General features: G+C 45.6%; 1 protein-coding gene across 2 annotated transcripts in view; it reads left to right on the top strand.

Moving 5' to 3' along the window:
- LOC140197909 (uncharacterized) overlaps positions 1-25,585 on the top strand; it is a 65,179-nt gene that overhangs the window by 34,788 nt on the left and 4,806 nt on the right. For both annotated transcript variants that reach the window (XM_072258509.1, XM_072258508.1), the window contains exon 3: positions 5,617-5,861. In XM_072258509.1, coding sequence (XP_072114610.1) covers positions 5,617-5,861 — 245 coding nt within the window. The remainder of the gene's footprint in view (positions 1-5,616; positions 5,862-25,585) is intronic.

The raw sequence follows: 25,585 nt of genomic DNA, 5'->3' as shown, positions 1-25,585 counted from the left end.
TTGAATGGATCTCTCATCTTACTGCCCAGCCTCATTTATCAAGTGATAGACCAACTTGAGTATGGCGGAAGTTTAGGATCCTCTAAATGAGAACATTGTTCTCTGCTCCCACTGCAAGTGATTCTGTTGGAACCAAGGCCTATGCTGATAGTAATGTCAGAGTTCATACCTGCCACAACTCCTGGTGTGCAGTTACTGCACAGTGAACTACATTTCAGTTGGCTGGTGAGCAAACCCCGTGGAATTTAAGGGGGAAGTGTTGGCCTCAGTGCAGAGGAGTGGCAAATGGTGGTTCTCCAGCCCGGAGAATGGGTGAACATTCGTATTTCCTTGCTGTTGATTAAGGTGTATGGATGGTTCGAATCTTAAGAGATGAAGAACTGGCCAAGAGGTACTAAAGCAGCTAATCAGACAGACTAGCAGAGGGGTGTAAAGCAATTGAAAACAGGGTGGATATAAACTAAATGCGGTGATAGAAACCCCAGTAGCATTATACTGCTTGCTTTTTAAACGTGTTATAAATGGACCTTATTACTTGTGTGTGGGTGTTGTCTTGCTTGGTGTATGATTGACAACAAACTGAACTAGAAGTTTGGGCTTATTTGTGGCCCCAATTAAGGACGTTTGCACTCCTATGATCTGGATATTAATGTTCACAATGGTCCTGCCATTTACTGTACACTTTCCTCGTGTGTTTGCCCTCCTAAAGTGTAACACCTCAGTTACAAAGCCTGCATCTGTGTTGTAGTGCTCCTCAGCTCTTCTGGTCTGCGCCGAACTGTTATTCTGCTGAGTCCCATTGACCTGTACCTGGACCATATCCCTCCTACCCATGTACTTGTCCAGACTTTGAAATATTCCAATTAAACTCACATCCACCACTTCCACTGGCAGCTCATTCCACACTCGCACCATTCTGAGTGTAGAAGTTCTCCCTGGTGTTGCTCTTAAATGTTTCACCTTTTACCCTTAACCTAAGACCTCTAGTTCTAGTGTTACCCAGCCTCTGTGGAAAAAGCCAGCTTGCATTTACTCTAAGCCTGCCTCACAATTGTGTATACTTCCTGCCGCATAGAATAAATGCAAGAAATGAAGTCCTAACCTATTCAATCTTTCCCTATAACTCCGACCCTCAAGTTTTTTTTTCGGCACTTGTTTAATCTTATCTTTTCCATAGACAGGTGACCAGAACTGCACACAATGCTCTAAGTTTGGTCTCACCAACATGTTATGCAACTTCAATGTAACAACCTATCTTCTGTATTCAATACTTCGATTTATGAAGACCCTTGTATACCAATTAAACTCCACCTGCCATTTCTCTGACTATATTTTCAGATGATCTATACCCTGCTGCTGCCCTTTGTCAATCTTCCTCACTACCCACAATTCCACCTTTTCTTTCCCTGTTTTCCCTGCAAACTTGCCAATCGGCCCACTAATGCCTGTGGAACACCATTGATCACTAATCTCAGCGAGAATGAAACCTCTCCATCACTGCCCTGCCTTCTATCACCAAACTAATTTTGAATCCTTTCTACTCTGTCACCATGAATCCCAGGTGCCTTAGCCTTGTGGGTCAGCCTATCAATATTGAATGGTCTACTAATATCTATACAATGATCACCCATTGCCCTACCCTCAGTCAGCTTCGTCACCACCTCAAAATACAATCCAATTTTTAATGCATGACCTCTCCCCAAACAAAGCCATGCTGACAATTCCTAAAGTCCATGCTTTCCCAAATTTGAATAGATCCTGTTACTAAGAATCTACTCCAAAACTTGCTATTAATGAAAGGCTGATATATTAAGGACATTAAAAAGCTCTTGTATAGACAAATGTATGAAAAAATGGAGGGTTATGGGCTGTGGAGGAAGGAAGGGTTGGATTGATCATGGAGTAGGGTTATACATTGTACGCTGAAGGACCTCTATGGTTCTATGTTCTAAACGGAGGAATGGTGGTGGCTGTTCTCTGGTCTACTGGGAAATCGCATAAAGATACAAAGGAGCAAAAAAGCTTTTAATTTGCCGAGAGAAGGGCACGATCGTGGGGTGTCCAGACAAGTGAAATGGAGGGAACCTGTATCCATTGGTGGTTGAGACAAGAACCAAGGAGTACAGATTTAAAACTTTGTGCAAAAGGCAGAAGGTTTTCACTTGGATAGGGTTTGGGATTAGCTGTCTGAAAGGCTGGTGGAAATGCAGACAATGGGATAGGTGTTCAGAAATGGTTTGTGAACTTTGGATAGACACAATGTTTGCTCTACTGAGAGTTGGCATGGTCAATGGTCCAACTGGTGCTTCCTCAGTCTGAATCTAAACTCTGACCATTAACCACAGTAGTGCTTCATGGCAAAACTCCTGCTTTCCTTCTGCAGCTGTGATCACTGTTTTCCCTGGAATTTACAGCCAGGATGCCTGTGTGTAGGTGTGGAAGTCTTTCTGCAAACTGAATTGCTCCTTATCTCCGTTCTAAAAGGATGCCCTTCTATCCTGAGACTGCGTCCTCTGATCTTAGACTCCCCCACCACAGGAAACATCCTCCTCATATCCAAGGCCTTTCAAAATTTGATAGGCTTCAATGAGGTCACTCCTCATTCTTCTGAATTCCAGTGAGTAGAACTCCAGAGCCATCAAAAGCTCCTCCTATGACAAGCCACTCAATCACGAACATTTTCATGAATCTCCTTTGAACCCTCTCCAATGACAGCACACCCTTGGATAAAGGGCCCAAAACTGCTCAATAATCCAATTGAGGCCTTTATAAAGGCCTCAACATTACATTCCTGCTTTTATATTTTAACCCCCTCAATGAATACTAACATCACATTTGCCTTTCTCATCACCAACTCAACTTGTAAATTAACCCATAGGGAATCCTGTAAAAGGACTCTGAAGTCCCTTTGTGCCTCAGTTTTGAATTTTCTCACCATTTAGAAAAGAGTCTACACTCTTATTTCTTTTCAGACATCCACATCTCCCAGAAGTTCCAGGAGTCTCCCCGCATATTGATAGCGGCTCCCTGACGCCTGCAAGTTATATACAATATCCCTGAAATTGATGATTTTAAAAAAAAAAAAAAAAAAAAAAATTTTTTTAAGAGATGGGAAGCGAGAGAGACAGAGAGAGCGAGTGACAGACGTAGCGAGTGTCCTGCAGCACCATGGCAGAGTGTTCCAAAAAAAGAAAATATCAAATGCACTTCACCCCAGACTACACTAAAGTGTACCTTTGCCTAATAGGGGTCAAAAATAATGACAATGTTGCTCGCTGCACTGTTTGCAACAGTGACTTTTCTATTGCCTGTGGTGGGTTAAATGACTGTAAAAGACATGTTGAGGTGAGTTTAACAGGTGTCATTCGCTCATTAGCACAGCTAACGTTATTTAAACTAGCTGGCTAAGTACTACATAAGACAATATAATAAGGATACACCTTATGCTTTTATTTCTTTTAGGGACCACAACGTATTTCTTTTAGGGACCACAACATATTAAGCGCAGGGAAGGCTGCTCAAGTATTTCACAGTTCTTTTCAGCAGAAAACCAAAGTCTGACAGAGAAGGTCACCAGAGCTGAGGTGTACTTTACATCTTTCATCATTGAGCATAACCTGCCATTCCAGGTGTGTAAGCACACAGGCAAGCTATTCAGGAAAATGTTTCATGATTCAGAAATAGCAAAAACTATGCCAGCTCATCAGCCAAGACAGCAGTTATTGTCACATCACAGTACAAGGAAAGTTTGCAAAAGAAATAGAAAAGCTATTTGCATTAGCATTTAGCTATTAGCATTGAGACTGCCAACAAAATACTCAAAAAAAAAAGTATAGTGTATATATGTGTGTGTGTGTATATATATATATATATATATATATATATATATATATATATAATATGTGTGTGTGTGTATATATATATATATATGTGTGTGTATATATATATGTATGTAAATAGTTTCAATATATGATAAAATAAATGGCGTTCTTTCGTAATCAAATGTTCTGTATTCATACACCCTTGGAGGTCGACCAGAGGGAGATGTCGGGGGCGAGGGCGGTGGTGCTACCTCCCTGAAATGAGTTTTTGCAGGGTGGGATGTCTTGTCTTCTACCGAGGTGAATGACCATACACTTCCCTACACTGTGTTCCATCTGCCACTTTGCTCATTCTCCTAATCTAAGTCCTTCCGTAGCCTCTCTGCTTCCTCAAAACTGCCTACCCCTCCACCTTTCTTCATATCATCCACAAAGCCATCAATTCCATCATCCAAGTCATTAACATAATGTAAAAAGAAGCAGTCACAACGCAGACCCCTGTGGAACACCTAGTCAGTGGCAGCCAACCAGAAAAGGCTCCTTTTATTCCCACCCTGTCTCCTGTCAACCTGCCACTGCTTCATCCATGTTCGAATCTTTCCTGTAATAGATGGGCTCATAGCTTGTTAAGCAGCCTTGTGTGGCACCTTGCAAAAGGCCGTCTGAAAATCCAAGTACACAATATCCACTGATTCTTCTTTGCCTCTCCTGTTTGCTGTTTCTTCAAAGAATTCCAACAGATTTGTCAGTCAAGTTTTTCCCCATGAGGAAACCATACTGGCTACGGCCCGTTTTTGTCATATGCCTCAGAGTACCCCGAAACCACATCCTTGATCAACTCCAACGTCTTCTCAACAACTGAGGTTAGACTAACTGGCCTAAGTTTCCTTCCCTGAGTGGAGTGACATTTGCAATTTTCCATTCCTCCGGAAGTGTGCCAGAGTCAACTGCTTCTGAAAGACCATTACTAATGCCTCAAGTCTCTCCAGTGACCTCTCTCAGAACTGAGCTGTACACCATCTGATTAGGTGATTTATCTGCTTTCAGACATTTGCTTCCCACGAACATTCTTCCCAGCAGTGGCAACTTCAGACTTCCGCCCCCTCGAATGCCTAGCATACTGCTTGTGTCTTCCATTGTGAAGACTAATGCAAAAATCTAGGGATTGAATCACAAGCCATTAGCTACACCAGTTAACCAAGATAAAGCAGATGGATTGTTCTGGAGGAGGGAATTGAGGAGGCATGGAGTTTTCAGCCTCTTGCTTTGTCCAGGTAAGCTTGTGTGGTGTGTTCCTGAATAGTTGGAGGTTCTCCAACTCTGAAAATGGTGCAGAGACTTCCCTGAAACCAGAGCTTTTGTTCTGAAGCCATCACTCGAGAGTGAGTGCGTCCCTGAGGTGGGTCGGTGGAGCTCCAGCAGGGACAGGCTGCAGAAAGTATAGACGTGACACAGGCCTCGCTAAGGTCTTGACATGCTGATGAGCTGAGAACTGGCTGGATTTGGGGATGGTACGGATTCAGAAATATGGTAGCTCAATGACTGGGTCAGGGTCTCACCCTGCCCTGTTAATGGTTTGCTTCAGTGCATCCACCAGGGGGAGGGATGCGGTCAGTAGTTGGAGAGTGGAGTTTGCAGCTGATGACCACTGACGTGAGAGTGAATATCTTTGCACTCTGGTTCTGCTGGATTCGTATTAACCGCCAGTGGGGACGAATGGGTCAGAAGTTTAACGTACTTGTGCTTTGCTGCTTACTGTTTCACTGCAGTTTGACTTGGTCTCTTATTTCCTCAGCTCCCCGTGTTCTGCTGTCTCAGGCAGACTCCCAGGGTGGTCTGGATGCGAGAGAAACCACATGGCTGGGTCCTTTGAAGGAAGGCGGCTCAAACACGCAGTCTGTGCCGAAGATATGCAAGGGTCGCACGACTTTCACTGCGGAGCAGCTCAAGGTTTTGCTGCATCGTTTCCAGCTGCAGAGATATGTCTCCGCATCAGAGCGGCAGGACCTGGCGAATGCGCTGGGGCTGAGCAGTCAACAGGTATAGGGTACGGGATTAAAGGGGATCTGCAGGTGTGTATGGAATAAGCTGCCCCAGGAAGTTGTAGCGGCAGGTACGCTCACGAGTTTCAGAAGGATATTTGTGTAGTTGGGTTTGGAGGGTGCTGGTCCAAATGGGATTAGTTTAGATCAGGCATCCGCAACCTGGAGTCCACAGATCCCTTGGTTCATCATAAAACTCCATGGCTTTTTTTTTATAAAAAAAAAAGGTTGGGAACCCCTGGTTCAGATGGACATCTTGGTTGGCATAGACCAGCGGTCCCCAACCACCGGGCCACGAGGAAACTATATGATTTGGCAATAGGAGTCAGCTGCACCTTTCCTCATTCCCTGTCACGGCCACTGTTGAGCTATTACGCATGTGAGGTCATTACCCGTGCGTCATCCATGTCAGCGCGGGAAGGAGATCAACTCGGTGGGCTGAAACGTATGTTTGACGTAACATCTCTGCTGGCATTCTGGATCAAAGTCAAGGTTAAATATTCTGAAATAGCCAGGAAAGCACTGAAAACATTGCTTCCATTTCCAACATATCTCTGCAATGAATGCAACGAAAACTAAATTACGGAATAGACTGGACATAAGGAACCCCCTTCGAGTATCGCTGTCTCCCATCACCCCTCGATGTTGCAGGGAAACAAGCCCAGGGCTCCCACTGATTCAGCGATATTGGTGTGTTGCAATGATTCTATGTTCATACGGGGAAAATATGTGCTGTGTGTTTAATATCCAAACGTTACTTAAAATGTTATGATGCTATTGACTTATAAGTGACCTATATAACCATATAACAATTACAGCACGGAAACAGGCCACCTCTGCTCTTCTAATCAGTGCCGATCGCTACTCTCACCTAGTCCCACCGACCTGCACTCAGCCCATAACCCTCCAGTCCTTTCCTGTCCATATACCTATCCAATTTTTCTTTAAATGATAATATTGAACCTGCCTCTACCACTTCTACTGGAAGTTCGTTCAACATTTACTTCAAGCTCCCCTGTCCTCCCCTGATAATTGACTTATCACTATATTCATGGGAGGAAAATATGTGCTGTGTGTTTACTATTAAAGTCGTTAGATAAACCCTTTTAGAAATGAAATTGAGTGTATTAGCCACTTATCACCTATAGTTCAGTCGTGATTAACCCCCCCCCGAACAGAATCACCAAAAACGATTTGTGGGGAAAAAATCAGCACGTACACGCATGCGCACTGGTGCCCGCACAAGACTTCATGGTCATTGTAGTCTTCCTCGGGGTAAACACAATGTATTTGACTGCTACTCTTGTCCATTGGCAACCCTACACCCCCCCCCGCCCCCCGGGTCAGCTGGTCCGCAAGAATATTGTCATTATTAAACGGGGCTGCAGTGCAAAAAAGGTTGGGGACCTCTGGCATAGACAAGTTGGGCTGAGTGGCCTATTTTCCTGTTGTGCGACTCCATGAACCGGGAGTAATGTGGAGAGAAGGACGTGACCTACCCCTGAACTACTCTGGGTATATCTCAGCAGGGTGATGAAGGCACATGTCCTGCAGCTCAGTAGAACTGTTGCATAAGCTGTCCTTGTTCAATCCCTAATGTAGCTGGCAGATAGAACTAGTTGCGTGAACCCAAAGGGCAAATCTAAAGTGTCGAAGCCAGTGAGGGTCCAGCAATGTCAGAACTGTTACTGGAATGCTCTGCTCCCCGGGACCTTTTACCCTTGGCCTTTCTTGCACTCTTGGTCAGCTCTCTGCATCTGTCACTCCAGCCTTGCTCAGTAACATTGGGCATGGACCCACAGTTTGATTCTCATCCTTCACTCCAGGCCCTTCCTCTTTGTGAATCCCTTTGTAGTCATAGTTGACAATCTGGGAGTCCTCCTGAAGCCACCTAGTTCTGGCCGAGTGGGTTACACCCTGGCCTGGAGTTGAGAAGCTGTGGTCTTTGTTCTTTGACAGATGGCACTGATGCCCTGGCACAGTATGGTCAGTTGCTTGACATCACCTCTCTATGTTCTTCATGATTGGTGAAGGCCATGCATGTTCTGGGTCCAAGGACAAGCATTGTGCGCCATTTTGATCGGTCAGGAGGATAGAGTGAATTGAGGGTGCAGAGTAGATGCACAGAGCAGTCTGGAAGACTTTAGTTATGGGTGAAAGATTGGATGTGCTAGGCTTATTGACCTTCGGAAGGACAGTGAGGGAGAGGCATGATGAGAAGTGTATAAAAGTGTATATAAACTCCTTTTAGGGCAATCCAATTTGGCACTGAGCCGAAGACTCCATTGTGATAAGGAGATAAGAAACAGGAGCAGGAGTCGGCCAACCAGCCTGTCGAGCCTGCTCAGTATTCAATAAGATCATGGCTGATTTGACCATGGACTCATCTCCATCTACCTGCCTTTTTTTTCCCCCCATAAACCGTAATTCCCCTACTATGCAAAAATCTATCCAACCTTGTCTTAAAGATATCTCATGTGGATAGGGTGGTGAAGAAAGCTTTTGGTATGCTGGCCTTTATAAATCAGAGCATTGAGTTTAGGAGTTGGGATGTAATGTTGAAATTGTATAAGGACAAATTTGGAGTATTGTGTACAGTTCTGGTCACTGAATTTATAGGAAAGATGTCAATAAAAATGAGAGTACAGGGGAGATTTACTAGAACGTTGCCTGGGTTTCATCACCTAAGTTACAGAGAAAGGTTGAACAAGTTAGGTCTTTATTCTTTGGAGCGTAGAAGGTTGAGGGGGGACTTGATAGAGGTATTTAAAATTATTAGGGGATAGATAGAGTTGACATGGATAGGCTTTTTCCATTGAGACTGGGGGAGATTCAAACAAGAGGACATGAGTTGAGAGTTAAAGGGCAAAAGTTTAGGGGTAACATGAGGAAATTCTTTACTCAGAGTGGTAGTTGTGTTGAACGAGCTTCCAGCAGAAGTGGTTGAGGCAGGTTCGATGTTGTCGTTTAAAGTTAAATTGGATAGGTATATGGACAGGAAAGCAATGGAGGGTTATGGGCTTAGTGCAGGCCGGTGGGACCAGGTGAGAGTAAGAGTTCGGCACAGACTAGAAGAGCCGAAATGGCCTGTTTCCATCCTGTAATTGTTATATGGTTATATTTACTGAGGTAGCCTCCACTGCTTCATTTGGGCAGAGAATTCCACAGCTTCACCACTCTTTGGGAAAAGCAGTTCCTCCTCATCTTCATCCTAAATTTACTCCCCTGAATCTTGAGGCTATGTCCCCAAGTTCTAGTCTCACCTACCAGTGGAAACCATTTTCTTGCCTCTATCTTATCTATCCCTTTCATAATTTTGTGTTTCTATAAGATCTCCTTTCATCCTTCTGAATTCCAGCGTGTATAGTCCCAGGCAACTCAATCTCTCCTCATAGTCTAATCCCTCAGGTTGGAGTCTTGAGTCTGTTTGTCTTCAAAGACCAGTGGTCAGAAGTCGGGCCTGCAGAAAGTAGATGAGAGCCCCTTCCCCGGGTCAGTGAGTTGTCGGTGGGTTCCAGAGTCTAAGTTCCATGTAGGCAAAAGGAACGAGTTCCAATGACCTCCTGGGCTCAAATCGGCAAGTCCAGAGTTCAAGGCCTAGAGTGTTTGGTGATTGACGCACCCTGGCATCGATGAGAAAGACTGTGTGCTGAATCGGAAGTCAAGGCCGGTTGGCTGGAGCCAAGTCTGCTGGGAAAGTGGAAGCCCGATGTCTGCAAGTTCAAGTCCACGAGAGGCCTATCCTGCGGTGAAAGGACTGTGTGGATGGGAGGGAAGAGTGGGGCTTGCTTTGCTGTTGCTATTTGTATTCTGCTGGACAATGTGAGCATGTTCTGTCGGTGCTGAAGTGTGGCGACACTTACAGACTGCCCCCAGAACACCGTTGTTAACACAAGCAACGCATTTCAACAATGCAGCACATCCAGCATGACGACGGCCGGGGAGAAAGATTCTTACTACCCCATCTCAAGGTTCAAGGTCGATTCTAGTTTGTCACATGCACATCAAAGCACAGTGAAATGCGTTGTCATGGTCTTTCCATGACTGCTCTTCGAAATTTCTTTTCTACAGGTGCAGTTTGTCATTGCTGCCTTCTGGGCAATGTCCTTTCAAGACAGGTGAACCCAGCCATTCACAATCCTCTTCAGAGATTGTTTGCTTGGTTGCATAACCAGGACTGCACAGACAACCGTCCACCACCTGCTCCCCTGGCTTCACAGGACCCTGATCGGGGTGGCGGGGGGGGAGGGAACCAAGCAGATGCTATACCTTACCCAAGGGAGAACTGTAGGCTAGCGGTGGGAAGGAGCGGCTTATACTACTTTTGGCAGAGACGCATCTCCACCCTGCTACCGACGTATCTCCTTGGTAGGGCTATCAAAAACAGATGGACACAAATTTAAGGTGAGAATGGGGTTTTGGTGATGAGTAAATTTCACACAGGGTGATATCTGGACCTTGCTGCCAGTGGAGGAAGCAGATTCAGTTTAAGACGGGCACGTGAATTGGCAGGTGTTTGAACCCAACGTGGACAAAAAGGTCAGTATAGCTGAGATGGGCTGCTAGGCTATATAATTCTAACTGTGACCCAGTAATGTTCATCTTGCAACCATCTTCACTAAACCAGATGATCTGGTTCAGGGGAGCTTTCACTCCACAAACTAGCTTGCAACCTTGCAATGTTACAAACCTGGACTGCATCCTGGCAGATGCAGAACTGTGGATTTGGGTGGAAGTATTTATTATCTCTGAAGGCTCCACAGATCAGTGTTGATAGGAGAACAGACATGAGATTCTGCAGATGTGGAAGGCACCTGGATGGTATGTTGCCTCCCAGGTGCCAGGGTCAGGAATATCTCGGATCGAGTCCATGTGTTCTAAAGGGGGAGGAGAAAAGCTGGAGGTTGTGGTACATATCAGTACCAGTGATGTGGGTAGGAAAAGGCAGGAAGTCCTGAAGAGAGGATGTAGCGAATTGAATGGAAACCTGAAAAGCAGGACCTCAAGTGTAGTAATCTCTGGATTGCTGCCTGTGCCATGTGATAGTGAGGAAAGATGATTTGGCAGGAGAATTTGTGGCTGAAAATTTGCAGGGAGCAGTGTTTCAGATTAGTGGATAATTAGGACCCTGATCTGTCCAGGACTGTGTGGTGGCGGCCTGTGCATCAGCCTCCCCAAGTTAAATGAAGTCGCAGACAAGTGACGTGATTGCCTATTACACCACTGACATTTCGGGCAGCATTGGAAGTCCTCCATCTCTTAGTGTTCATGTCAGTAGCTTCACTGCTGTCAGTCATGCAAGTCCTGGGGTGGAGATTCGAGAATCCCATCTCACTCAGATGTGCAAGGATTCTTCATTGCTGTTTCTGTAACAATTTTGTTTGACCAGTCAGGGTTGTTAGCCCTGAGCTGAACCTCTGAACCTGGTGGACCGGTGGACCACTCAGTCTGGCCTCTACCCTTTGACCTGTTTGGCATGGGTGAACCTACCAAGAGCCAAAGCGCATAGCCCTGACTCGGCCCAACATAGCTCTCTGGGTCATTGAAGCACGCAAGCCTCCAAATGCTATGACAAAGTTGTGGCCCTCTTGGAGGGTGCAGATGTTATCCATTAAAGAAATCCACCCTTAACGTTGTGGATTAAGTCCTGTGCTGATCTTGGATCAGCCTATACAACCACCTGTAGACCCACCAATAGAAAACCCCTCTGGAGATCCTCATACTTGACTCGAGTGTTCGCACTTCTAATGAGTCACAATTAAAACTTGCTGCTGGTAATTCTTTATGAATTCACACAGCTCCTAGTAGCATCAGATAGAAGCATGAGATAAAGGAGAGCTCGTTAATGCCTCTGATTCATGATAAAAGGTGGACAATGTGATTGGTTTATTTCAGGTAACCCCCCCCCCCCCCCCGATCCAGGGGTGGAGGACTCTTGGGATGTAAGTGATGGACAATCCTGAGCTGATGGACCAACCCCAGGTTACGAGTATGTGTTTATAGAGAACAACAGCAGTTAAATAATAGGGGTTCTCACCACCTCAGGACATGAAAGATATTTTGCAGTGATAGGTGTATAGTGAAAGACCACAGATTCTGGAATCTGGAGCAAGAAACAAGCTGCTGGAGGAACTCGGCTGGTCAGGTATCTTGTGAGGGGAATGACAGCATTGCTGTGGGTCTGGGTGTTGAATGAATGTGCAGTCAAACAGGCACTTGGTCTACTTGCAGGGGTTCCCAATCCCTGGTCCACAAACCCCTTGCTTAATAGTATTGGTCCATGGCTTGTTGGGAACTCCTGGTCTACAGGCTTCCCTGCCTTTGTGATTCCCATTCACTTTCCATTTCTTTTCAGATACTGTGCGACTCTCTGCCTCCACCATTGGCATAGTCGTGAGCACAATGCTTTGCAATAAAAGTGACCCAGGTTCATTTCCTGCTGCTGCCACTGTAAAGAGTTTGTACATTCTCCCCATGACCATGTACGTTTCCCTTGGGTGCTCCAGTTTCTTCTCTCAGTCCAAAGATGTAGGTTGGTAGGTTAATTGGTCATTGTAAATTGATTAGGCTGAGATTAAAATGAGGGTTGCTACTGGTGGATCTTTAGGTGGCTGTAGAGATTGATCCGGGATCACCTTGTTGCTTAATGCAGGATATTTGGGTGGGTTTCTTTAATAGAGAATGTCTGTGCGTAACCATTTTAATATGGGGAAGCTGATGCACGGACAGCCACCACACGATCTTTGGCAGATCAAGGTCAGCAGAGGAAGTAAGAGACTCAGTGAAACCTTTACACAGGGCACCAAACCACAAGTAAACTGGACATCTAACCCACTGATCCCCCTCTGGCCAGTTAATGTTTTCTGACAACCACCCCCCGCCAAGTAGAACTACTTGTTCTTTGCTCTAAACCTGTAATCTAGTTTCAGGCAGCTCAATTCTTGGGAAGATTTTTCTACTACTTACCTGATCTGTGACACTCAAGACTGTTTCCTCATACAATATATGATAAAAATACAGTACAATAATAAGATAGAACAGGCCCACTGGTTAACATGCTGAACTGGAGCAGGACCAGCTTTGAGGGCATTAGGCAGGATCTAGCTGGGATCAACTGGTTGATTCTAGCTAAATGCAAAGGAACAGTTGGCAAGTGGGAGGCTTTTAAAAGGATTGTATCCAGAGGCAGCCATCTTAGTGTAAAGTGTAGACGTACCAAATTCAGTGAACCCTGCTGGATTTGGTGGGGGGGGGGGTGGGGGGGTGGTGGTGAGAGAAATATTGATGCTCTGGACAGGAAAAGAGGAAGTGTACATTGTTTTGGGGCAGCTGGGTAAAAATAAATGTCAAAGTATATCTAAAGTTTTTAAGAGCAGGCTTCAGCAAGAAATGAGGAGGGCAAAGAGAAGGTATGTGATGGATTTGGCAGGCAAGGTTAAAGATAATTCCAAGAGATTCTTCAGTTGTATTAAATTAATGAAGTGACTGGGGAGAGACTAGATCCTCTTTTAAAGACAATCAGAGATGCTGATCTGTGAAGCTGCAAGAGATGTCTGAAATTTTTAATGCCTACTTCTCCTGTCTGTTTATCATGGAGACCAATGAAATGAAGGCAATAAGTAGTGAGGTTTTGGATCATATGCACATTGCAGAGAAATATCTGCAGCCTGAACACATGATGGTTGGCAAATCTCTGGGGTCTGGCGCAGTGCACACCCAGACCTCATGGGAGGCCAGGGAAGAAATTGTGGAGACCCTGGTAGAGATATTTGCTTTGTTGGCCTCAAGTTCCAGAAGACTGGATGGTGACTAGTGTTCTATTTTTCAAGAAGGGTAGCAAGACCATGCCAGAGACCTACAGGCTGGTGAGCCTGACTTGTAGGGAAATGACTGGACGGAATTCTGAGGGACAAGATTGACCATTACTTGGATTGTCGAGGCATGATCAGGAATAATCAGCATGGTTTTATGCTTGGGAGATTGTCTACAAATCTGAGGGTTTCTGAAGAGGTAACTAAGAAGATAGATGAAGGTGGGGCAGTCAATATTGTCTATATGAACTTCAGTAAGACCTTTTGACAGTGTTTTGTGTGACAGGCTAATCTGGAAGGTTGGGTTGCATGGTGTTCAGGGGGAGCTGTTAAGATGGATTCAGAATTGGCTCAATGATAAGAAGTGGAGGGTGATGGTTGAAGACTGGAAGCCTGTGACCAGTTCAATTTTCCCCAGGGTTCACCTCTGGGATCTCTTATTTACGTAACTGAATGTCACAGTTGGCAAATTTGCTGATGAATATAAATGGGAGGTTCTTACTGGAAAAGCAGGTTGCAATGATTTGCTAATAGACCTTGATCAGTTGGGGCGATGGGCTGAGGAATAGCAGATGGATTTCAACTTGGTTAAGTGTGAGGTGATGAATTTTTGATGTTCAAAATGGGGTGGGACCTGTACGGTAAATGGCAGGGCATTGAGCGTTGTGGAACAGAAGGACCTGAAAGCACAAATGCACGGTTTGCTAATATTGGCCAGGCAAGTAGACAGGCTGGTGAAGGTGTTTAGCACACTGACTGTCATTATAGCTCTACATTCATCACTTGTCACCACCTCAAACATCTGAACCAAGAAGTCTGTGCTGCCCAATTACACCCACTAACCCATCTTGGGGATGTGGGAGGTAAAAGCAGAGCACCAAGAGGAAACCCACGTGGTTATGGGAGAACTTAAACTCCTTGCAGAGCAGTGGAATTGAACCCAAGTCACTGGTGCTGCAACAGCATTATGTAAACTGCCATGCTTGCCCTGCAAAGCCACACTACTGTCCCTAATTTGGGCATGATTTTCCAATTGCTCATAAACCATATCCCTAAGAATCCTCTGCAGTAACTTCCCCAACTGCTGAATTGAGACTCTGGTCTAGTTTCCAGGATTACTCCTATTTCCTTTGAGCAACGGAACAATATTAGCTACTAGCTAGTCCTCCAGGGACATGAAGATATTTGTCCAGACCCCAGCAATATCTTGCCTCTGTTACTTATTGCACATTATGCCACTGGAACTTAAGGCAGCAATGAAGGTTGTCCATCTCGGGTGTTCAGGGCTTCCTTCGTGTCAGTAGCTTCCCCTCTGTTTTCACTACTGTCAGTCACAAAAGTCCCAGGTGGAGACTTGGGAATACTGTTGCACTGAGATGTAGAAGGATTCTTCATTGCTGTTTCTGTTATGGTTTGTTTTACCACTCAGGGTTGTTGGCCCTGAGCTGAACCCCTGAACCTGGAGAACTGGTGGACACTTAGTTTGGCCTCTACTCTTTGACCTGTTTGGCATGGGTGATCCTACCAAGAGCCCTGTCTCCAGCCAGCATAACTCTCCGGGTCATTGAGGCATGCAGGCCTCCAAATAAAATGTCAAGATTGTGGTCTTCTTGAAGATGCCTCTCAATAAGCTGGCATCAGGCCCTGGGTTCCTGTGCACCTTAATACTCTTTTAAAAGTCGCAACGCTACCTTTTATTTATCTTGAAATGCCCTAGCATTTTTGGTATGCTCCACGCTGCTCTCCCTGACCTCAGGTTAGATGAACTGGTAAGGACATGGTAGATGGATTATAATGTGAACAAATGGGAGGTCATCCACTTTGGCAGAAGAAAGAAGGTTCTGTCGACTGGCAGACTGGAGGAGAAGTCATACTGGGATGGGGCAATGAAATGGGTCAGGTAACAGATCTCTGTGGGTGGGTACTTCGGAGACAGTGACCACAATTCCCTGGCCTTTACCATGTCCATGGACAGGAACAGGAGTAGACAGTTTGGGGAAGTATTTAATTAGGGGATGGTGAATCGTCATGCTTTTAGGCAGGAACTTGGAAATATAAGTTGGGAACAACGTTAATCAGGGAAAAGCACAATGGAAATATGGAGGTTATTTAGGAAGTATTTACTTTGGGTTTGGAATAGGTTAGTCCCATTGTGACAGGATGGTAGGGTGAAGGAACCATGGTTCCTAAGATGTGGAACATTTAGTCAAGAGGAAGAAAGAAGCTTGCTTAGGGTTTAGGAATCAAGAATCAGACAGGCTCTAGAGAGTTACAAGGTAGCCAGGAAGGAGCTTAGAGGAGCTGGAAGGGAACACGAGAGAACTTGGTGAGTAGGATTAGGGAAATCACTAAGGCATTCTACACGTACATGAAGAACAGGGGGATGATTAGAGTCAGGGTACAACTGATCAAGGATAGACAAAACGTGCCTGCAGCTGGAGGTAGGGGAGATCCTTAATGAATGCTTGGGTGTTCACTAATGAGAGAGACCTTGACAAATGTGAGGACAACAAAAAGTAAACAGGCCGACGTACTAGAACATGCTGGTGTAAAGAAAGGGGACGTGAAGGAATTTTTGAAAAATATTAGGCTAAACAAATCCCCAGGGCTAGGTGTGGTATACCCCAGGTTACTACAGGAACTGAAGGAAGAGATTGTTGCACCTTTAGCAGTGTTTTTTGCATCCTCACTAGCTACAGGAGTAGTACGAAAAGATTGGAGGGTGACGAGCATTATTCCTTCAAGAAAGGTAATGAAGATAACCCTGGTAATTATAGACCAGTGATAGGCAGACCATTTAGAGAGGATTCTTAAAAAAGGTTTTACAAGCATTTGGAGAAACATAGTCTGATTAGGGACGGTCAGCATGACATTGTGCATGGCAGGTCACGCCTCAGCACCAGTGACTTTTTCAGGGAAGTGACAAAACACATTGAAAGTAAACAGTGGATGTGGTATGTATGAATTTTAGCAAGGCATTTGATAAGGTTCCCCATAGGCTCATTCAGAAAGTCAGGAGACCTGGGATCCACCAAGGCTCCCATGTGCAGATTCATAAGACCATAAGAGAGACGAATTGGACCATTTGGCCCATTGAGTCTGCTCCATCACTTCATCATGGCTGACCCCAATTTTTACTCTCAGCCCCGACCTGCCTTCTTGCCTGTATCCCTCCATGCCATGTCCAATCAATAATCTATCAACCTTTGCCTTAAATATACATAGACTTGGCCTCCACAGCCACCTGTGGCAAAGAATTATAGATTCGCCACTCCGGCTAAAGAAATTCCTCCTAGTCTCCATTCTAAGAGGACTCCCCTCTATTCTGAGGCTGTATTGTCTGGTCTTAGACTCCCACCATTGGAAACATCCTCTCCACATCCACTCTACCAAGGCCTTTCACCATTCGATAGGATTCAATGAGGTCACCCCTCTACTAACTTCTAGTGAATACAGGCCCAGAGCCATCAAATGCTCTTCGGGAAGCACAGAATCAAATATCGCTGTGATGATTGTACATTCTAGTATCAATTGTTTGGCAAGTATAAAGTATATGATAAGCTATTCAATCCCAGATACAATTTTGTCTACCTCCTTTGAACCCCCTCCAGATCTGGCACGTCTTTTCTAAGCTAAAGGGCCCAAAGCTGCTCTTGGTACTCCAAGTGAGGCCTTGCCAGTCTTAACATTGCATCCTTGCTTTTATGTTCTCGTCTTGGCTTTCCCACACGGAAGGCAGGGGGTGGTTGTAAATGGAGCATGATCTGTCAGGAGGTCAGTAACCAGTGGTGTACTGCAGGGATCTGTTTTGGTACCCTGTCTTTGATTTTTATAAATGACTTGGATGAGGAGGTGGAAGGGTAGTTTAGTAAGTTGCAGAAGACACGAAAGTGTAGTGGATAGTATAGAAGGTTGTTGTAGGTTACAATACAAAGATGGTTCAGAAATAGGAGATCGAATTCAATCTGGAAAAGTATGACAAGATCCTCAATGTGGAGGAAAAGAGGGATGGTGGGGGTTCATGTCTGTAGGTCCCTCAAGTTGCTATGCAAGATGATCGGGTGGTTAATAAGGGGGATGTTATGTTGGCCTTCATTACTCAGGGAATTGAGTTCAAGAACTGCGAGGTAATGTTGCAACTCTCTGAAACCCTGGTTAGAGCTCACTTGGAATATATTGTTCAGTTCTGGTCTCATTATAGGAAGGATGTGGAAACTTTAAAGAGGGTGCAGAGGAAATTTACCAGGATGCTGCCTAGACTGCAGTGTGTGTCTGACAAGGATAAACTGAGCGAGCTGGGGCTTTTCTCTTTTGAGGAAAGGAAGATGAGAGGTGGCTTGAGGGGTATAACTGTCAGCAGCTTTGGGACTCCTTGTCTAAAACGATGTGCTGACATTGGAGCGGGTTCAAAGGAGGTTTGAAATTATTACAGGATTGTAAGGGCTTGTCACATGAAGAGTGTTTGGTCCTGGGCCTTTACTCGCTGGAATTCTGAAGAATGTGGAGTGACCTCATTGGAATGTACAGAATAGTGAAAGGCATTGATAGAATGGCTGTGGAGAGGATGGTTCCTATTGTGGGAGGGTCTAAGACCAGAGGACACAGCCTCAGAATACAGGGGTGTACCTTTAGAATGGAGATGAGGAATTTCTTTAGCCAGAGTGGTGAATGTGTAGAATTCATTGCCACAGGTGCCTGTGGAGGCAAAGTCTGTAAGTATATTTAGAAACATAGAAAGCCTACAGCACAATACAGGCCCTTCGGCCCACAAAGCTGTGCCGAACATGTCCTTACCTTAGAAATTACTTAGGGTTACCCATAGCCCTCTATTTTTCTGAGCTCCGTGTACCTGTCCAGGAGTCTCTCAAAAGACCCTATTGTATCTGCCTCCACCACCATCACTGGCAGCCCATTCCACGCACTCACCACTCTCTGCATATTAAAAAAAACTTGCCCCTGACATCTCCTCTGTACCTACTTCCAAGCACCATTCAACTGTGCCCTCTCATGCTAACCATTTCAGGCCTGGGGAAAAAGCCAGGACTATCCACACAATCAATGCCTCTCATCATCTTATACACCTCTATCAGGTCATCGCTCATCCTCTGTTGCTCCAAGGAAAAAAGGATGAGTTCACTCAACCTATTCGCATAAGGCATGCTCCCCAATCCAGGCAATATCCTTAAATCTCCTCTGCACCCTTTCTATGGTTTCCACGTCCTTCCTATAGTGAGGCGACCAGAACTGAGCACAGTACTCCAAGTGGGGTCTAATCAGGGTCCTATATAGCTGCAACATTACCTCTCGGCTTCTAAACTCAATCCCACGATTGATGAAGGCCAATGCACCGTATGATGCCCACTTCTCCGGGTTGAACTGCATCTGCCACTTCTCAGCCCAGTTTTGCATCCTATCAATGTCCCGTGTTAGTAACCTCTGACAGCCCTCCACACTATCCACAACACCCCCAACCTTTGTGTCATCAGCAAATTTACTAACCCATCCCTCCACTTCCTCATCCAGGTCATTTATAAAAATCACTAAGAACAGATCCCAGAACAGATCCCTGAGGCACTCCACTGGTCACCAACCTCCATGCAGAATATGACCTGTCTACAACTACTCTTTGCTTTCTGTGGGCAAGCCAGTTCTGGATCCACAAACCAATATCCCCTTGGATTCCATGCCTCCTTACTTTCTCAATAAGCCTGGCAATGGGGTACCTTATCAAATGCCTTGCTGAAATCCATATACACTACATCTGCTGCTCTATCTTCATCAATGTGTTTAGTCACAACCTCAAAAAATTCAATCAGGTTTACAAGGCATGACCTGCCTTTCACAAAGCCATGCTGACTATTCCTTATCATATTATGCCTCTCCAAATGTTCATAAATCCTGCCTCTCAGGATCTTCTCCATCAACTTACCAACCACTGAAGTAAGACTCACTGGTCTATAATTTCCTGGGCTATCTCTACTCCCTTTCTTGAATAAAGGAACAACATCCGCAACCCTCCAATCCTCTGGAACCTCTCCCATCCCCATTGATGATGCAAAGATCATTGCCAGAGGCTCAGCAATCTTCTTCCTAGCCTCTCACAGTAGCCTGGGGTACATCTGGTCCAATCCCAGTGACTTACCCAACTTGATGCTTTCCAAAAGCTCCAGCACATCCTCTTCCTTTATTCTACATGCTGATGCTTTTCAGTCTGCAGTAAGTCATCCCTACAATCGCCAAGATCCTTTTCCGTAGTGAATACTGAAACAAAGTATTCATTAAATACCTCTGCTTTCTCCTCCAGTTCCATTCACACTTTTCCACTCTCACACTTGATTGGGCCTATTCTCTCATGTCAAGTCCTCTTGCTCTTCACATACTTGAAGAATGCCTTGGGGTTCTCCTTATCCAATCTGCCAAGGCCTTCTCATGGCCCCTTCTGGCTCTCCTAATTTAATTCTTAAGCTCCTTCCTGCTGCCTTATAATCTTCTAGATCTCTATCACAGCCTAGTTTTTTTGAACCTTTAAGTTCTTCTTTTCTTCTTGACTAGATTTACAACAGTCTTTGTACACCACGATTCCTGTACCCTACCATCCTTTCCCTGTCTCATTGGAACATACCTCTGCATAACTCTATACAAATATCCCCTGAACATTTGCCACATTTCTGCCGTACATTTCCCTGAGGACATCTGTTCCCAATTTATGCTTCCAAGTTCCTGCCTGATAGCCTCATATTTCCCCTTACTCCAATTAAACGCCTATCTCCAATTTCCTAACTTCTCTGTTCCTATCCGTCAACAGTGCTATGGTAAAGGAGATAGATTTGTGATCACTATGTTCTCCCTCGCTCTAGGGACTTGCCAATCGATACTTGGGAAATGGCAACCCTGTTATTATTACATCTTTCCAGAATCTGTCTCCCTATCTGCTCTTCGATGTCCCTGTTACTATTGGGTGGTCTATAAAAAGCACCCAGTTGAGTTATTGACCTCTTCTTGTTCCTAACTTCCACCCACAGAGACTCCATAGACAATCCCTCCATGTCTTTCTCCTTTTCTGCAGCTGTGACACTATCTCTGATCAACAGTGCTACGCCCCCACCTCTTTTCCCTCCCTCCCTGTCCTTTCTGAAACATCTAAAGCCTGGGACTCGAAGTAACCATTCCTGTCCCTGAGCCATACAAGTCTCTGTAATGGCCACATCACAGCTCCAAGTACTGATCCACGCTCTAAGCTCATCCACTTTGTTCATAATACTCCTTGCATTAAAATAGACGCACCTCAAACCATCAGTCTGAGCACGTCCCTTCTCTATCATCTGCCTATCCTCCGTCTTTTCAGTTTGGTTCCCACCCCCCAGCAATCCTAGTTTAAACTTTCCCCAACAGCCTTAGCAAATCTCCCCACCAGGATATTGGTCCCCCCTGGGATTCAAGTGCAACCTACCCTTTTTGTACAGGTCACACCTGCCCCAAAGAGGTCTCAATGATACAGAAACCTGAATCCCTGCCCCGTGCTCCAATCCCTCAGCCAAGCATTTATCCTCCACCTCACTCTATTCCTATACTCACTGTCGTGTGGCCCAGGCAGCAATCCCGAGATTACTACCTTTGCGGGCCTGCTTCTCAACTTCCTTCGTAACTCCCTGTAGCCTGCTTTCAGGACCTCTTCCCTTTTCCTGCCTATGTCGTTGGTACCAATATGTACCATGACCTCTGGCTGTTCTCGTTCCCACTTCAAGATATCACGGAGGCGATCAGAAACATCCTGGACCCTAGCATCTGGGAGGCAAGCTACCATCCGTGTTTCTTCTCTGCATCTACAGAATCGCCTGTTTGACCCCCCCTAACTATAGGGAACCCTATCACTGCTGCCATCCTCTTCCTTTCCCAATCCTTCTGACCACAGGGCCAGACTTTGTGCCAGAGGCATGGCCACTGTTGATTCCCCCAGGTGGGCCGTCACCCCCCCCCCCAACAGTACTCAAACAGGAGTACTTACTGTCAAGAGGTACAGCCACAGAGGTACTCTCTAGCCTCTGACTCCTGCCTTCCCTCTCCTGACTGTTACCCACTTATCTGTCTCCTGAGGCCCTGGTGTGACTACCTGCCTATAGCTCCTCTCTCTCACCTCCACACTTTCCTTGACCAGATGAAGGTCATCGAGCTGCATCTTCAGTTCCCTAACGCAGTCCCTAAGGAGCTGCAGCTCAAACTGTCTGGGAGGCTGGAAGTCAGAGGTTGATATTTAAGGCAGAGACACTAGACACTAGAATATTATAGCACAGTACAGGCCCTTCAGCCCTCGATGCTGTGCCGACCCATATTTTTTTAAAAAAGTACTAAATCCACACTACCCCATAACCCTCTATTTTTCTTTCATCCATGTGCCTGTCCAAGAGGCTCTTAAATACCCCTAATGTTTTAGCCTCCACCACCATCCCTGGCAAGTCATTCCAGGCACCCACAATCCTGTGTTATGTTATATATTTTTATATATACACACACACACATATATATATATATATACATACATACATACACACACCTTACCCCTGATGTCTCCCCTAAACTTCCCTCCCTTAACTTTGTACATACGCCCTCTGGTGTTTGTTATTCATGCCCTGGGAAACAGGTACTGGTTATCCACCCTAACTATGCCTCTCAGAATCTGGTAGACCTCTAACAAGTCCTCTCTCATCCTTCTATGCTCCAAAGAGAAAAGTCCCAGCTCTGTTAACCTTGCCTCATAAGACTTGTTTTCCAATCCAGGCAACATCCTGGTAAATCTCCTCTGCACCCTCTCCATAGCTTCCACATCCTTCCTATAATGAAGTGACCAGAACTGAACACAATACTCCAAGTGTGGTCTCACCAGAGATTTGTAGAGTTGCAACATGACACCTCTACTCTTGAACTCAATCCCCCTATTAATGAAGCCTAGCATCCCATAGGCCTTCTTAACTGTCCTATCCTAGAGGTTGATAGATTCTTGTTTAGTCAGGGCATGAAGTGTTACGGGGAGAAGGCAAGAGATTGGGGCTGAGAGGTAAAATTGGATCAGCCATGATGAAATGGCAGAACATACTTGATGGGCCAAATGGCTTGATTCTGCTCCTATAATTTGTGATCTTGAAAGTTGATAAGCCTAGATTGAGTGGACAGCTAGAATTTTTCCCCAGGGTGGAAATGGCTAATACCAGGGACAATAATTTTAAATTAAATGGAAGAAAGTATAGGGCAGGTGTTCCCATCCTTTTTTATGCCTTGAACTGTTGCCATGGACCCCAGATTGGGAACCCCTGGTATAAGGGGATGTCAGAGCTAGCAACACACAATATGCCAGAGGGACTCAGTAGGCCGGGCAGCATCTATGGAAAAGAGTAAACAGTTGACATTTCGGGCTGAGACCTTTCATCAGGACAGGTCAGAGGTAATATTTTTAAAGAGTGGTGCGTGTCTGGACATGCTGTCAGTGGGTTGGGGAATGGTGGTGGATGGTAAATGTTTAGGGGTGTTTAGACTCTGAGATAGGCACATGGATGATAGAGAAATGGAGGTCTCTGCGGGAGGAAAGGGTTAGAATGACCTTGGAGTAGGTTAGAAGGTCAAGTTGCTCTGTTCTGCATTGGGGGCCACTGTGCTTCCAGTGCCGACAGAGCACGGCCACAGCTTGAAATTTGAAAGGAAAGTGGAGCAAACAGAGGAAATCCACATGATTACGGGGGAAACATAAATACAAATTCCTTAGACAGCAATGGGAATTGAACCCTAATTGCTGGTGCCGTCAAGCATTCTGCTTACCACCACCCTACCACGTTGCCCTGGTCGACGAGTTGAAGAAGATGGACAGTACAGTAGCATAATGGCTAGCACAGGTTTACAGTGCCAGAAACACGGGTTCAGTTCCTGACGCTGCCTGTAAGGAGTTCGTACCGTCTTGCCAAGACGGTGTGGGTTTCCTCCGGGTGCTCTGGTTTCCACCCACAGTCCAAAGTCGTACTGGTTGGTAGGTTCATTGTCAACTGTCCTGTGGTTAGGCTTGGGTTAAATCGGGGGATTGTGGGTGGTGTGGCAGTTCTGCACTGCATCTCGATAAAGAAATGAAGTGAAGTACTGAAGAAGGAATCTCAGAGGAGAGTGAACCATGGAGGGAGAGGGGAACCAGAAGGTGATGGGAAGAGAAGGGGTGAGAGGAGAACCAGAATGTAGAATGGAAAAAGTGGAGGGATTACCAGAAGTTAAACGTTTATGCTATCAGATTGAACGCTATCCAGACAGAATGAGGCGCTGCTCTTCCAATGAGTTTGGCCCCCTCTTTCTGCCGATGACTAGTAATGTTCCACAGGGGTCTGGGTTTGGACCACTTCTTTTCGCACTGTATGCCAATGATTTGGAGACAGAATTGATGGCTTTGTGGATGATGCATGTTGAGGAAGCAAGGAGTCGGCATAGGGATTTGCGTTTTGGGGGAAATGGGCAAAGTGCCAGATGGAATAGTGTTGGGAAGTGTGTAGTCGTGCACTCTGGTGGAAGGAATAAAGGTATGGACTGTTTTGAAAATGGGGAGAAAATTCAGAAATCTGAGGTGCAAAGGGATTTGGGAGTCCCCATGCAGGATTCGCTGTAGTTTAACTTGCAGGTTGAATCGCTAGTTAGGAAAGTGCAAGTTTAGCATTCATTTTGCATATTCTAGAATATAAAAGCAAGAATGTAATGCTGAGGCTTTATTAAGGCATTGGTCAGATCGCACTTAGAGTATTGTGAGCACTTTGGGCCCCTTATCTAAAAGATGTGCTGGCATTGGAGAGGGTCCAGAGGAGGTTTGAGAATGATTCTGGGAATGAAAGGGTTAACATGAGTGGTTGATGCCCCTGGCTCTTTACTTGAGTTTAGAAGAATGAGGTGGGGAATCTCATTGAAAGGTCTAGTGAATGTGGAGAGAATGTTTCCTATAGTGGGAGAGTCCAGCACAGCCTCAAAACAAATGGATGTCCCCTTAGTACAGAAATGAGGAGGAATTTCTTTCGCCAGAGGGTCAATCTGCCTTACGAGAGGGACATCCATTGAGAACACAGATGAGGAATTTCTTTACTATTTGTGATACAACTAAGAAGAGGCCCTTCTCTCCCTCAGCAACCCGCGACAACCCCAATTTAACCGTAATCTAATCACAGGACAATTTACAATGACCAAGTAACGTGCCCGGTATGTATTTGGACTGCGGGTGGAAACTGGTGCACCCGGGGGGCGGGGGAGGGGCATACATTTCGGGGTGCGGGGGCGTACAGGCTCCTTGCAGATGACACCGGAGTTGAACTTTGAACCCTGCTGAGATGTAGTAGAGCGCGCTAACCACTTTGCCACCGTGGTGCCCCAACCTTTTAGCCAGAGGATAGTGAATCTGTGACACTCATTGCCACAGATGGCCGTAGAGGTCATGCCATCGAGTATATTTGAAGCAGGTGTGGATAAGTTCTTGATTAGAAAGGGCATCAAAGGTTAGGGGGAGAAGACAGAAGGATGGGGCTGAGGGATAATAAATCAGCCATGATAGAATGATGGAGCAGGCTTGATGGGCCGACTATGGTAATTCTACTCCCAAAGCCCCCTCTGGTCCTTATCATGCAGTAGAGGAGGCCGTGGAGAAGTGTGCACAGTAGGAAATGGGAAGTAACATTGAAATGGGTGGCCAGTGAGAAATTCTGCCAACAGAATGAGGGTGTTCGACAAAGTGGTTCCCCATCCTCCCGGATGTCGAGGAGGCCAGGCCAGGAGTTTTGGAGACAGTCGGTGGCCTTCGCAGTGTCGCCTCACCTGGAAGGACTGTTTGGGACCCTGACTGGTGGTGAGGAAGAAGACATGGGGCAGGTGTAGCACTTTTCCCACTTGCAAAAGTACCTGCTGC

Source organism: Mobula birostris, chromosome 5, assembly GCF_030028105.1.
Source record: "Mobula birostris isolate sMobBir1 chromosome 5, sMobBir1.hap1, whole genome shotgun sequence".
Taxonomy (NCBI): Eukaryota; Metazoa; Chordata; class Chondrichthyes; order Myliobatiformes; family Myliobatidae; genus Mobula; species Mobula birostris.
This window is presented reverse-complemented; position numbering and strand designations above follow the sequence as displayed.